This window comes from Sphaeramia orbicularis, unplaced genomic scaffold, assembly GCF_902148855.1.
Source record: "Sphaeramia orbicularis unplaced genomic scaffold, fSphaOr1.1, whole genome shotgun sequence".
Classification (NCBI taxonomy): domain Eukaryota; kingdom Metazoa; phylum Chordata; class Actinopteri; order Kurtiformes; family Apogonidae; genus Sphaeramia; species Sphaeramia orbicularis.
In genome coordinates, this window is record NW_021941618.1 from 137,105 (window position 1) to 151,741 (window position 14,637).

The 14,637-nt window shown below is 48.1% G+C and overlaps 2 protein-coding genes across 2 annotated transcripts in view; both read left to right on the forward strand.

Moving 5' to 3' along the window:
• The first annotated feature begins 5,475 nt into the window (after positions 1-5,475).
• ier3 (immediate early response 3) lies at positions 5,476-6,661 on the forward strand. Its single transcript, XM_030130303.1, has one exon. The coding sequence runs from the start codon at positions 5,491-5,493 to the stop codon at positions 6,097-6,099; it is 609 nt and encodes a 202-aa protein (XP_029986163.1). The 5' UTR covers positions 5,476-5,490; the 3' UTR covers positions 6,100-6,661.
• Positions 6,662-10,301: 3,640 nt separating this feature from the next.
• ddr2l (discoidin domain receptor family, member 2, like) overlaps positions 10,302-14,637 on the forward strand; it is a 16,353-nt gene continuing 12,017 nt past the window's right edge. Inside the window, exons 1-4 of the mRNA XM_030130306.1 lie at positions 10,302-10,602; positions 13,822-13,918; positions 14,060-14,162; positions 14,256-14,331. Coding sequence (XP_029986166.1) covers positions 13,858-13,918; positions 14,060-14,162; positions 14,256-14,331 — 240 coding nt within the window. The 5' untranslated portion in view covers positions 10,302-10,602; positions 13,822-13,857. The remainder of the gene's footprint in view (positions 10,603-13,821; positions 13,919-14,059; positions 14,163-14,255; positions 14,332-14,637) is intronic.

Consider the following 14,637-nt stretch of genomic DNA (forward strand, 5'->3'; position numbering starts at 1 on the left):
AAGAGGAGGAGGATGGATGGTACTGTGTGTACTTTGGGACTCAGTTGTTTTTGTTTTTTTTATTTGTGAACATTCAGATGCTTTGTCCAAATGTTCGCATTTATGTGCGAACACTTCCATCATAAACATCAAATGTTCAGGTTTCTGTGCAAACACTTCCATCATAAATATCAAATGTTCATGTTTCTGTGCGAACACTTCCATCGTAAATATCAAATGTTCGTGTTTCTGTGTGAACACTTCCATCGTAAATATCAAATGTTCGTGTTTCTGTGCGAACACTTCCATCGTAAATATCAAATGTTCGGGTTTCTGTGCAAACACTTCCATCGTAAATATCAAATGTTCGTGTTTCTGTGCGAACACTTCCATCGTAAATATCAAATGTTCGTGTTTCTGTGCGAACACTTCCATCATAAATATCATATGTTCACGTTTCTGTGCGAACATTTCCATGGTAAACATCAAATGTTTGCGTTTCTGTGTGAACACTTCTATCGTAAACTTCAAATGTTCGTGTTTCTGTACGAACACTTCCATCGTAAATATTAAATGTTCGTGTTTCTGTGTGAACACTTCCATAGTAAACATCAGATGTTTGCGTTAATGTGCGAACACTTCCATTGTAAATATCAAATGTTCGCGTTTCTGTGTGAACACTTGCATTGTAAACTTGCGATCAGTCGTGTTTCTGTTTCGTTGTCGTGCATGAGCAGCCCACAGTTGGTGCACGTCTAAAAATAACTTCAACCCACAGCACCAATCACTGCAGCAGTGGGCGGAGTTTCAGCAGCCCCAGGCCAGATGACCACACCCACTCAGAAGATATTTAAAGCATGTGAAGGTTTGGAGAAAAACAGAAACAAGCACGGATCAGAACCAGAACCCAAACCTAGATCAGAACCCAAACCAAAGCCCGGATCACAACCAGAACCCAAACCTGGATCAGAACCCAAACCTGGATCAGAACTGGACCATGGCCCCCCTCCGTCGGCGCTTCCGTCGGGTCCTGTACCCGGCCTCTCAGAGCCAGATCCTGCCGCTGAAGCGGGCCCCGGACCGGGTCCTCAGATGCCTGACGGTTCTGTTGGCCCTGGTGGTCCTGCAGATCTTGACTGAGGACCCCAGCACCAGCACAGGTACGGTCACATGACCACAGGTACGGTCACATGACCACAGGTACAGTCACATGACCAGCCTCCAGAGGGTGCCGCCCACATCTGCAAACATAGCAACTGAAAACAGGATAGAAATACTGGACTGAACTGACCCAGGCTGGACCTGAACTGGACCCAGACCTAGGCTGGACCCAGACCCAGACTGGACCCAGTCCCAGACTGCACCAGGACTGGACCTAGACCCAGGCTGGACCAGGACTGGACCCAGACCCAGACTGGACCCAGTACCAGACTGGACCCTGGTCAACAAAGACCAGAACTTAAATGGACCTGTGTCTCCTTTAATTGTTGCAGAACTCACTGTGAAAATCTGATCCAACAGCTGTGGGTCACATGACCCCCACCATTCGGACTGTAGTTCTATTGGGTCACATGACCCCCACCATTCGGACTGTAGTTCTATTGGACGTGCCTTCCTATTGGTCAGGATGTCCTTGGTAAATGTGTCCTTGTTCTTGTGTCCACTCTGTCCATCATGTCTCTAACCCTGGTTGTTCTGGTTTCAGAGGTCCAGGTCCAGAGCCTGGAGGTGCCGGCATCGCAGCCCCAGGATGGGGGGGATGGGGGTCCAGGCCCAGTGTGGTTCTGGACCGAGGGGGAGGGGTGGGTCCCTGGACCTGGACAGGTGGACAGGTGGACAGGTGGACAGGTGGACAGAAGACATTTACACCAACAAACATGTACAAATGGAACTGAAGCTGAATCTGAGGATGGAGACATGGACCTGTGCATGTTGCAGGTGCAGTTGGGGGTGTGGCCACATGTCTGCCTGTTGAACGTGCAGTTGGGGGCGTGGCCACATGTCTACCTGCTGAAGGTGCAGTTGGAGGCGTGGCCACATGTCTGCACTTGCCTCCACATTCCAGTGTGGACGTGTTGGAATGGTGACTCCGCCCACACATGTCTCACCCAGTTCAGAGGAAAAGGATGATTGACATTCCTGTTCCACCACAAACACCTCCAGGTTCCAGACGGTTCTAAAGGAACGCCCCAATGTCTGAGTGAGAGAGAGAAAGGAATGATAGAGGGATGAAAGAGGGAATGAGAGAGGGACAAGAGAGGGATGAGATTCCATGTTAAAATAAAAACAGGTTTAAATGGGTTTAAAACTGCAATATGACTTTAATTTAAATGAATACATGTTAAAAACAGCAAGTGTGCAAATGGTATGTGCTCCAAAAAAGGACTTTTCGGACCATCTTCAAATCTGATTAAGAAGTGCTCTAGACCATAAGAGATGCTCATCTACATGTTTCCAGAGCTGTTACAAGATGTTTCAAGCATTTATTCAAACATTCGTCGTCGCCCCCTGGTGTTCAAATGGTAAGGCTCCAAAAAGGGTAATTTTGGACCATCTTCAAATCTGGATATAAAGTGGTCTAGATCATTATTCATGATCATTTACATTTTTCCAGAGGTTTTTCAAGATGTTTCGAGCATTTATTCAAACATTCTTCATCGCCCCCTGGTGTTCAAATGGTAAGGCTATATAGTATGTGCTCCAAAAACGCGAATTTTAGACTATCTTCAAATCTGATTAAAATGTGCTCTAGATCATTATTAATGTTCATTTAAATGTTTGTAGAGGTGTTTCAAGATTTTTCAAACCTTTATTCAGACATTGTTCATCGCCCCCTGGTGTTCAAATGGTAAGGCTATAGTATGTGCTCCAAAAAGGGTAATTTTTGACCATCTTCAAATCTGATTAAAAAGTGCTCTAGATCATTATTTGTTCTCATCTACATGTTTCCAGAGGTGTTTCAAGATTTTTCAAAACTTTATTCAAACATTCTTTTGCGCCCCCTGGTGTTCAAATGGTAAGGCTATAGTATGTGCTCCAAAAAGGCTAATTTTGGACCATGTTCAAATCTGACTAAAACGTTCTTTAGATCACTATTCATGTTCATCCCCATGTTTCCAGAGTTGTTTCAAGATGTTTCGAGAACTTTATTCAAACACTCTTCGTTGCCCCCTGGTGTTGAAATGGTAAGGGTATGTGCTCCAAAAAGGGTAATTTAGGACCATGTTCAAATCTGATTAAAAAGTGCTCTAGATCATTTTAGATTTTCTTCTACATGTTTCTAGAGCTGTTTCAATGTGTTTGGTGACTGGACCACCCTTACAGTTCCTCAACCAATCAGAACCAGGATGGGAAGGAAGGTTGAACATGTGACCCGATGAGATCAGGTCCAGGAACTGACAGCAGAACCAGAACCAGAACAGAACCCACACGGTGGACTTGATTGGACCGGTTCGGATCAGTCCCCGGTCCATGTGACGCAGCAGCCAATGCAGTGACAGCATAGATGGACATGTGACCTGCAGGGGGGCGGGGCCTCTGTGTCCACTTGAAGGGGTTCCCACCGAACGTTCTGTCCGTCACGTACGTCTGTTCACATGGAAACGAGCCAACGGCCAATCAAAAGAGGCTTTGAGCAGAGCCACCGCAGCGACCCACATCCTGTTGTCACCATGACAACGGCAGGAGAGAGAGGACAAAGAGAGAGGACAAAGACAGCAGTGGACAAACGACAGTTGGATGGTCCATGAAACGACAAACAAACAAACAAACAAACAAACAAACAAACAAACAAACAAACAAACAAAGGTTCCGGGGCCCTCTGCTCAGGGCAGTCTGGTCCTTGTATGACCGAAGCAGGACCCTAGTCCTCATGACCGTCAGTCAGTCAGACCTGTTCCAGGTGCATGTGGGACTCCAGCAGGGCTGCCCTTTGGCACCGGTTCTGTTCATCATTTTTATGGATAGAATTTGTAGGCGCAGCCAGGGGCCGGAGGGGGTCCGGTTTGGGGACCACAGGATTTCATCTGTGCTTTTTGCAGATGACGTTGTCCTGTTGACCTCATGGAACCTGGACCTTCAGCGTGTCCTGGGGCGGTTTGGAGCCCAGTGGGATGAGGATCAGCACCTCCAAATCCGAGACCAAGGCTCTGGACCAGATAAAGGTGGTCTGCCCTCTGTGGGTCTGTGGAGAGTCTTTGACCCCTGTGGAGGAGTTCAAGTATCTGGGTCTGGTTCACAGGGAGGGAAGGATGGAGGTTCAGACTGACAGGTGGGTGGGTGGAGGTTCAGATTGACAGGTGGGTGGGTGGAGGTTCAGACTGACAGGTGGGTGGGTGGAGGTTCAGATTGACAGGTGGGTGGGTGGAGGTTCAGACTGACAGGTGGGTGGGTGGAGGTTCAGATTGACAGGTGGGTGGGTGGAGGTTCAGACTGACAGGTGGGTGGGTGGAGGTTCAGATTGACAGGTGGGTGGGTGCAGTGCTGCAGTGCTTGTATGGGTCTGTTGTGGTTCAGAAGGAGCTGAGCCCAAAGGAGAAGCTCTGGATTTACCCTCAGTCTACGTTCAGACCCTCACCTGTGGTCATGAGCTGTGGGTCAGGACCCAAAGGACCAGATCCAGGACCCAAAGAACCAGATCCAGGATACAAGTGGTCCAAGTGAGTTTCCTCCATAGGGTGGGGGGGAGGAGCTAAGCCAGCAGAGAGGAGCTCCGAGTAGAACCGCTGCTCCTCCACATCCAGAGGAACCAGCTGAGGTGGGAGGAGTCTGGGGAGAGGGAGGAGTCTGGGCATCCCTGCTTAGACTGTTACCCCTGTGACCCGGCCCCGGATAAGAGGAAGAGAATGGATGGATGGACAAAAAAAAGGTCCACGAAAAGACAAACAAACAAACAAACAAAGAAAAAACGGTCCACAACTGGTATTTTTGGTATTCCTCATGTTTGTGGTGTTTGCAGTATTTTTCGTATATTTTGCATTTTTCATGTTTGTGGTGTTTGTGGTATTTTTTGTACATTTTGTATTTTTCGTATTTTTTGTTGTTTGTCGTATTTTTTATATGTTCACTTTTACACATAAACGTTGACAAAAAAACCACCTGTTCTGTTCATGAATCAGCCAATGAAACCTGTCGGTTCCAGTGACATCATCGTTGACTTCCTCAAGAGTTGAGTTCAGCATCAGGTGAAATGACATCACTGGGTTCATCTGGGGTCATCTGGGTTCAACTGTTCTGGTAAATGTGTGAATGCAGCTGTTCTCTGGAACAGAACCACGCCTGTTCCGTTGTGTTCTCCACTTCTTACTCATTCTGTTTCCTTTGAAAACAGGAACTCTGGGATTTTACATCAGTCTGTTTTAATTATTAACAGGAACGGGTTCTGTTCCCACCTGGTTCTGGTTCTTTAAGGGGTCCATCTGAACCTGTTTTTCAGTTTTACTGGGTTTTCTATTCTTGTGTAATCCAGTTTCGGGGCGTGGCCTGTGTTTTATGGGGCGTAGCCTGTGTTTTATGGGCGTTTCTGAAACCGAACAGATAAAACCGGAACCGGAGCCCGGGTCCCCTAGACCCGCTGTTCCAGCCCAGACTGAGCAGAGCCAGAACCACATCCGAACCACATCCGAACCCAGAAGACCGCATCCAGACCTGAACATGGACCCGCGGACCGGAACCAGGACCCAGGTGGTCCAGGAGAGCTTCGCCCTGTCCCGGATGTCAGCCCGGAGCACCGAACCGGAGATCTTCACCTTCGACCGGGTCCCGGCCCAGGCCACCGCCGTGCGCTCCGTGGTCCCCATCCGGCCCAGGAAGCGCTGTTCCCGGGTCATGTACCCGGCCCAGGTCCGCATGCACCTCCCGCCCCCGGAGCGGATGAGTCCGGCGGCCCGGTGGCTGCTGGTCCTGGTCCTGGTGGTCCTCCTGCAGATCTACTTCGAAGACCCGTGCGGAGAACCCGGAGCCGCCGCGGGCCCGCACGGCCTCCCGGTCCGCTGCTCCGGGGAGCCGCCGGTCCTGGGCGGGTGCGAACCGGACCGGACCGTCCCGGACCGGGACCGGAGCCCGGCCCGGGGCTACGTGGTAGCTCTGCTGGTGTACCACCGCCTGGGCACCGACAACTGACCCGGACACCACCGACAACCCCCCCCCCCCCCAGCCCGGGGGGTCCGACCCGCATGAGCCGAACCGCATGAGCCGAACCGCATGAGCCGAACCGCGGCGCATCCAGATCCAGATCCGGAGGAGGTCCGGACCGACAGCGGCCCGTCCTGACACACGAAGCCGGAGACGGAGCCCTGAGGCCGGCGTCAGTCTGCCGGCGGCCTGCCTGGGGAGCCGGAGGTCCGGACACTGGACCCGGAAAAGGGACCTAGAGCCCCGAACCGAGCCGAACTGGGCCGAACTGAACCGAACTGAGACTTGAAGCGAACCCGTTAAACTTGAACTGACCGTAATGTTTCTGTCTGTGTGTATTTAAGTGTGTATTTAAGTGTGTATTTATTTGTGAGCTGCTCTGTTAGACCTGACTTTCCATCTCATGTACACTGGTAGAATGGACTGCCTCTTATTTACCTATTTATTCACTATTTATTGATAATTTTAATAATAAAAAAAAATGTGTCACAGAACTGTGTGAGTGGAGTCTGCACTGGAAACTGCTGATCAATAAATGAATCAATAACTTTAACAACTGGTTGAACATTTTTATTTTTAGATAAAAAATACTCAGAATCTGAAAAAAAGTTGCTGTTTTTTTTCCTGTTGAAATTATTGTTTTGGATTAATTTAACCTGAATGAAACCTGAAATAAACCTGAGGGAAACCTGAATTAACTTTGAATTAAACCTGAGAAATACAGTCGAAAAACCCTAACCTGACTAGGGTTCGGGTCTCCTTCTGGTTAGGGTCTCCTTCTGGTTAGGGTCTCTATGTGGTTCGGGTCTCTTTGTGGTTCGGGTCTCCTTCTGGTTAGGGTCTCTATGTGGTTCGGGTCTCTTTGTGGTTCGGGTCTCCTTCTGGTTAGGGTCTCTATGTGGTTCGGGTCTCTTTGTGGTTCGGGTCTCTTTGTGGTTGGTTAGGGGTGGGTGTGTTGTCAGTTGGAATGCTCTGCTGTAATGTTGGTTTATGACGCAGTTCCATCTGATTCATGTTTCCTGGTGTTTCCTTTGTTTCATCACAGTCTGAAACAGTCTGGGTTCTTCCACTGGTGTCCATATTTAGACACTAACACACTAACAGCATGACTCATCGGAAGGAGGCGGAGCTTCCACAGAGCATCTGGGATGGACCCGTTCAGTCAGAGAGTTCACATAGATCTGAAGTGAGTAGAACCAGGGTCAGGGTACTGAGGTAGGACACGAGTAGGGGACAGGTAGGGTCCAGGTAGGGTTAGGTTAAGGTCCAGGTAGGGTCCAGTTAGGGTCCAGGTAGGGTCCAGTTAGGGTCCAGGTAGGGTTCAGGTAGGGTCCAGGTAGGGTTAGGTTAGGGTCCAGGGTAAACTGAGTTGAATTCAACTTAGTTTTATTCTGTTTTTGGCTTTTATTTTCATCCACAGACAAATGAATAAAAAAAAAACACCGAACAGATTCAGTTTCACACAGAAAACAGGACAGACACCTCCTGCCCCTCCCCCTCCTCTGCCCCTCCCCCTGGTCTTCATTCCTTCTCAGTGACTCATTTTTGGCAGGAAACAATGAATCCACCCCCAGAAGAAACAGAGAAGAAAAGAAAAAAAAAATAAAAGAAAAACAGAGCAGAAGGAGAAAAGGAAAAAAAAAAACAGACCAGAGCAGGAGGAGAAAAAAAAGACAGAGCAGGGCAGAAGAAAGAAAAAATTAAAGCCACAAGCGGCACCCAAAGGCCCCCACCATGGGCACGTCCAGTAAAAGTATGTCCATGGTTCAGCGGGTGGCGCTGTAGCACCAAATCTGAATGTCTTCAGATGAACGGGTGTAGGTCTGGGGGAGTGACAGCTGACTCAAATTTGAGCCAAATTGGTGTTCATACGTCTGAACTGAAGCAATTTTTGTAAAGGTGACTTTGTAGGGGGCGCTATAGCACAAAATTGAAATTTCTTCCAATAAATGGCTGCAAGTTTTGTAAAGGCAAATTTCTGAAAAAACTTTGCAAAGTTTGCAAACTTGGTGCACAAAAACGGTGACACCGATCCCAAAAATTTGGCTAACTTTTGATGCCCCACTTCTCTAGGTACTGTACACCCAGTTTGAGCTCATTTGGCCAAACTCCCAAGGAGGAGATAGTTAAAATACGACGACAACAAAAACGCTGACTCAGCATTTTGGAAATTTCAATCCAATATGGCCGACTAGGGGTTGGTTTAGGGGCGTGGCCATAATAAGATTTTTTGTTTGTCTCCTGACAATGAATCTGTGTACCAACTTTCGTGGCTGTATGACAAACTTTACATTGGATGTGGTCCCAATGGCGTAATGTATTTCCACTTTTCAAGGGGGCGCTGTCACAACATTTCTTTACCGACAATTCTTTAAACAGTTCTTCAAACAGTTTTTAAAATAGTTCTTCAAACAGTTCTTCAAACAATACTTCAAACAGTTCTTTAAAGAGTTCTTCAAACAGTTCTTCAAACAGTTCTTTAAACAATTCTTTAAACAGTTCTTCAAACAGTTCTTCAAACAGTTAATCAAACAGTTCTTCAAACAGTTCTTTAAACAATTCTTTAAACAGTTCTTCAAACAGTTCTTCAAACAGTTAATCAAACAGTTCTTCAAATAGTTAATCAAACAGTTCTTCAAACAGTTCTTTAAATAGTTCTTTAAAAAGTTCTTTAAACAGTTCTTCAAAGAGTTAATCAAACAGTTCTTCAAACAGTTCTTCAAATAGTTAATCAAACAGTTCTTCAAACAGTTCTTTAAATAGTTCTTTAAAAAGTTCTTTAAACAGTTCTTCAAAGAGTTAATCAAACAGTTCTTCAAACAGTTCTTCAAACAGTTCTTTAAATGGGGTGGGGGTGGGGGGGTTATGATAGTAGTTCCAGAGGACAGAAGGGGACATGTGGGGGAGGAGTCAGGGACATGTGAGGGACGGGACAGAGACATAAGGGTGGGTCTGACTGTAGTGTTTGGTGGGTCTAACTGTGGTGGGCGGGTCTGACTGTAGTGTTTGGTGGGTCTAACTGTGGTGGGCGGGTCTGACTGTAGTGGTTGGTGGGTCTAACTGTGGTGGGTGGGTCTGACTGTAGAGGGTGGGTCTGACTGTAGTGGTGGGTGGGTCTGACTGTGGTGGTGGGTGGGTCTGACTGTAGTGGGTGGGTCTGAATGTAGTGGTGGGTGGGTCTGACTGTGGTGGTGGGTGGGTCTGACTGTAGTGGTGGGCGGGTCTGACTGTGGTGGTGGGTGACTGTGGTGGTGGGTGGGTCTGACTGTAGTGGGTGGGTCTGACTGTGTTGGTGGGTGACTGTGGTGGTGGGTGGGTCTGACTGTAGTGGGTGGGTCTGACTGTGGTGGTGGGTGGGTCTGACTGGTGGGTGGGTCTGACTGTGGTATTGGGTGACTGTAGTGGTGGGTGGGTCTGACTGTGGTGGTGGGTGGGTGTTACTCTTGCAGTGGGCATGTCTTCCTCTGGTGCATCTCCACCCCTGTGGTCCTGTGGGCGTGTCTTCCTCTGGTGCAGCTCCACCCCTGTGGTCCTGTGGGCGTGTCTTCCTCTGCTGCAGCTCCACCCCTGTGGTCCTGTGGGCGTGTTTTCCTCTGGTGCAGCTCCTCCTCTGTGGTCCTGTGGGCGTGTCTTCCTCTGGTGCAGCTCCTCCTCTGTGGTCCTGTGGGTGTGTCTTTCTCTGCTGCAGCTCCACCCCTGTGGTCCTGTGGGCGTGTCTTCCTCTGGTGCAGCTCCTCCTCTGTGGTCCTGTGGGCGTGTTTTCCTCTGGTGCAGCTCCTCCTCTGTGGTCCTGTGGGCGTGTCTTTCTCTGCTGCAGCTCCACCCCTGTGGTCCTGTGGGCGTGTCTTCCTCTGGTGCATCTCCACCCCTGTGGTCCTGTGGGCGTGTCTTCCTCTGCTGCAGCTCCACCCCTGTGGTCCTGTGGGCGTGTCTTCCTCTGCTGCAGCTCCACCCCTGTGGTCCTGTGGGCGTGTCTTCCTCTGCTGCAGCTCCACCCCTGTGGTCCTGTGGGCGTGTTTTCCTCTGGTGCAGCTGCTCCTTTGTGGTCCTGTGGGCGTGTCTTCCTCTGCTGCAGCTCCACCCCCCTGGTCCCCCTCAGACCTGCTCGGGTCTCGGGTCTCTGGTGTCGGATGTCGGACCTCCTCCTGGTCCGGACCCTCCTCTTCTTCCAGACCGGATGTGATGTAAATAGTGTTTTTTTTTTTGGTCCACTTTTTGCGGATCCGCTTTTCCTGAACTTTTTCAGGCTCTAAACTCGGATTAAACCGGATTAAAACGGTCCGGGGTCCAGACGGAACCGGGCCGGGACTCCAGAGGACTAGGGTCCGGTATTTGTTTTTGTTTTTTACCATGAGGACACTGTGAGACTCCGACAACAAACACACCAGCCTGCCGGACTGAGCGCACCGAGACCCGGACGGACCCGGACTGAAGACCCGCTGCTGGACCCGGACCGGACCAGGACCTGGACCGGAGGGAACCCCCCGACAGGTAAGAGTCCACCTGAGAAAAACCCGACCCGGATAAGAGTGCGAGAGCAGAGTCCAGACCAAGACCAGACCGAGGCCTAGACCGGATCCACACACCGTTCTCAGACCAGCTCCGAGTCCTGGACCCGGATTGGACCCGCAGATCCGACCCCGGGTTTACCCCACCTTCAACCTATCCTAAAACCACCTTTAAAACACCTTAAAAAAACACCTTAAAAACAACTGAAACCACCTTAAAAATCGGACCAGTGTCCCTGTATGTTATTGGCCACATTCACAGCTGTGTGGACTGGACCCAGTTCTGTGGGTTTACTCTGGTCCATTAACTGGACCCAGTTCTGTGGGTTTACTCTGGTCCATTAACTGGACCCAGTTCTGTGGGTTTACTCTGGTCCATTAACTGGACCCAGTTCTGTGGGTTTACTCTAGTACAGAAACACAACATGTTCTGCTCATATTCAGTCAGATCTGTCAAAAATTCAAATTCACACTTGATGTCATTGATACTGATTTATTGGATCAATCCACTTCCTATCTGTTAGAATGGGGAAATTTTTCAAAGTGGCACCAAATCCAGAATCAGATCCGGATCCAAATAATTTCAATCCCTTGTGTTGACATCATCATACAGAAGCTGTAGACCAAGTCTGAAGTCAATCACAACTGGAGTTTAGGAGAAGAAGACTGAAAGTTTTGTAACGGCAACGACAGACAATGACAGATGAAAACAACAGACGAAAACGACAGATATGACAGACGATGACAGATGATGACAGATGACAGCGACAGACAATGACAGATGATGACAGACGACGACAGACGATGACAGATGACGACAGATGACAGCGACAGACAATGACAGATGATGACAGACGACAGACGATGACAGACGACGACAGATGACAACGTCAGATGATGACAGACGACGACAGATGATGACAGATGACAACGACAGACGACGACAGATGATGACAGACGATGACAGATGACGACAACAGATGACAACAACAGACGATGACAGACGACGACAGATGACAATGACAGACGACAGACGGCGACAGACGACGACAGACAACAGATGACAACGACAGACAACGACAACGACAGATGATGACAGACGGTGACAGACGACGACAGACAAGAACAGATGAAAACGACAGACGAAAACAACGACAGATATGACAGACGATGACAGATGACAACAGATGACAACGACAGACGACAGCAACGACAGATGTTGACAGACGACGACAGACAATGACAGATGAAAACAACAGACGAAAACGACAGATATGACAGACAATGACAGATGATGACAGATGACAATGACAGATGATGACAGACGACGACAGACGATGACAGACGACGACAGATGACAACGTCAGATGATGACAGACGACGACAGACGATGACAGACGACAGATGATGACAGATGACGACAGATGATGACAGACGGTGACAGATGACGACAACAGATGACAACAACAGACGATGACAGACGACGACAGATGATGACAGATGACAACGACAGATGACGACAGATGACAATGACAGACGATGACAGACGACGACAGATGACGGCAGACAAAGACATACGATGACAGACAACGACAGATGATGACGACAGACGACAACAGATGATGAGAGATGACGACAGACGACGACAGATGATGACAGATGACAACGACAGACAATGACAGACGATGACAGACGACGACAGATGACGGCAGACGGCGGCAGATGACGGCAGACAAAGACATACGACGACAGACAATGACAGATGACGACGACAGATGAGAGATGGCGAAAGATGATGACGACAGACGACGACAACAGATGATGACAGACGACGACAGACGACGACAGATGACAACAGATGACAGTGACAGACAACAACGACAGATGTTGACAGATGATGACAAAGGACGACAGACGACGACAGATAATGACAGACGACAACAGACGACAACAAATAACGACGGCAGACGACGACAACAGATGACGCTGGACACCGCATGACGACAATAGCTTACGGCCTGTTGGCCGTTAAGCTAACAACTGAAACAACCTTAAAAACTAGTGAAACCACCTTAAAAACAACTGAAACCACCTTAACCCTTTCATGCATAAGTCAGTCCAGTGGACAGTTCTTCTCCAGCTGTTCTTTTGTATATTCATGGGTTTAGTTGTTTTAGTTCCATATCAGCTGACACAGTGGACACTTCTGCATCATCTCATATCCTGACACTCACACCATTACTGTAACTTTGCTGTTCTTGATGAACCTGATCTGCACTAACATGTTTGAGTGTAAATCAATTGTTATTTGTTAGACAAGAAGGGTTTTTTTTGCACATTATCTCAGTGAAGTGAGGAATTAATTGCATTAGAATATGTTAAAATGTGAGAAGACATCAGATTAGCAGCATTAAACATGTTTTATTTCATTGTTTTCATATCCCTCTCTGATATTGGGTTTTAAACACGTTTCTTTACTTCAAAAATTAAATGCATGAATATTTTTGCAGCTCCACAGAAAAAAACTGGATCGCATTGTTTTTTTTCGTGCCTAAGGAGGAATAAAAACACTGTAGAAAAAAATCTTGACTAAGGTTCTCACAATTAATACATGAAAGGGCTAAAGACACCTTAAAAACAACTGAAACCACCTTAAAGACACCTTAAAAACTACTGAAACCACCTTAAAAACACCTTAAAAACTACTGAAACCACCTTAAAGACACCTTAAAACTACTGAAACCACCTTAAAGACACCTTAAAAACTACTGAAACCACTTTAAAAACACCTTAAAAACTACTGAAACCACGTTAAAAACACCTTAAAAACTACTGAAACCACCTTAAAGACACCTTAAAACTACTGAAACCACCTTAAAGACACCTTAAAAACTACTGAAACCACCTTAAAGACACCTGAAATCCACAGATCCCTTAAAACTAGTTTAAAAACACCTTAAAAGTCTGTGTCTATCTGTCTTTAGGGTCATTGGGTTATAAACCCCACCCACCATGACCCCTAGAATAAACCCCACCCACCATGACCCCTGGAATAAACCCCACCTCCTGTTCTCACACAGTTCAATCCCCTTTATTTGATCGACATTCTGTATTGATCAGAATGTGTTGAACAGAAGGTCATGGATGTCACATGACCTCCTTCTCCTCCTCTTCTTCTTCTTCTTCTGTGTTTTTTTCTCAGACATGTAGTGTGTGTGGCTGTGATCGGCGGACCATCATGCACCTCTTCCTTCTGCTGATCCTTCACGCCACAGCAGCCGACGGACAGATCGACCCTGGTAAAGGCACACGCATGTGCACGTATATACACATACATGCACATATAAGTACATACATATGTGTATATATGGACATATATATCCCCCCCCCCCCCCCGTTGACGTGCTCTGTGTGTGTGTGTGTGTGTGTGTGTGTGTTAGCACACTGTCGCTACGCTCTGGGCATGGAGGACGGTCGGATCAGAGACCAGGACATCACAGCGTCCAGTCACTGGTACCAGACCACCGGGCCACAGTACGCCAGGTTAGAACCTGCAGAACCTGACTGTCTTCAGAACCCTTCCTGATCAGCTGGTACTGGAAACTGTTCTCTGACTGGTCCGTTTTTTGGTTCCAGATTTAACCGTGAGGACGGAGACGGAGCCTGGTGTCCAGAAGGACAGCTGGAACCGACAGACAGTCAGTACCTGCAGGTACAGAGAACCTTAGAACCAACAGAACCCACAGACAGAACCCACAGACAGAACCTTCAGCACATGTTCAGGCGTGTGCACGACATCATCTGGAACTGACACACGTTCAGACGGTGACATGTTCCAACAACATGTTCGTGTGTTGGTGTGTTGACCTGTGTGTCCTCAGGTGGACCTGGACAGACTCACCTTCATAACAGTTGTCTGTCTCTCTCTCTCTCTCTCTCTCTCTCTCTGTCTCTCTCTCTCTCTCTCTGTGTGTCTCTCTCTCTCTCTCTGTCTCTCTCTCTCTGTGTCTCTCTCTCT

Excerpts from the sequence above, each read along its gene's own strand:
- ier3 (XM_030130303.1), top strand. The coding sequence starts at position 5,491 with ATGGGCGTTTCTGAAACCGAACAGATAAAACCGGAACCGGAGCCCGGG.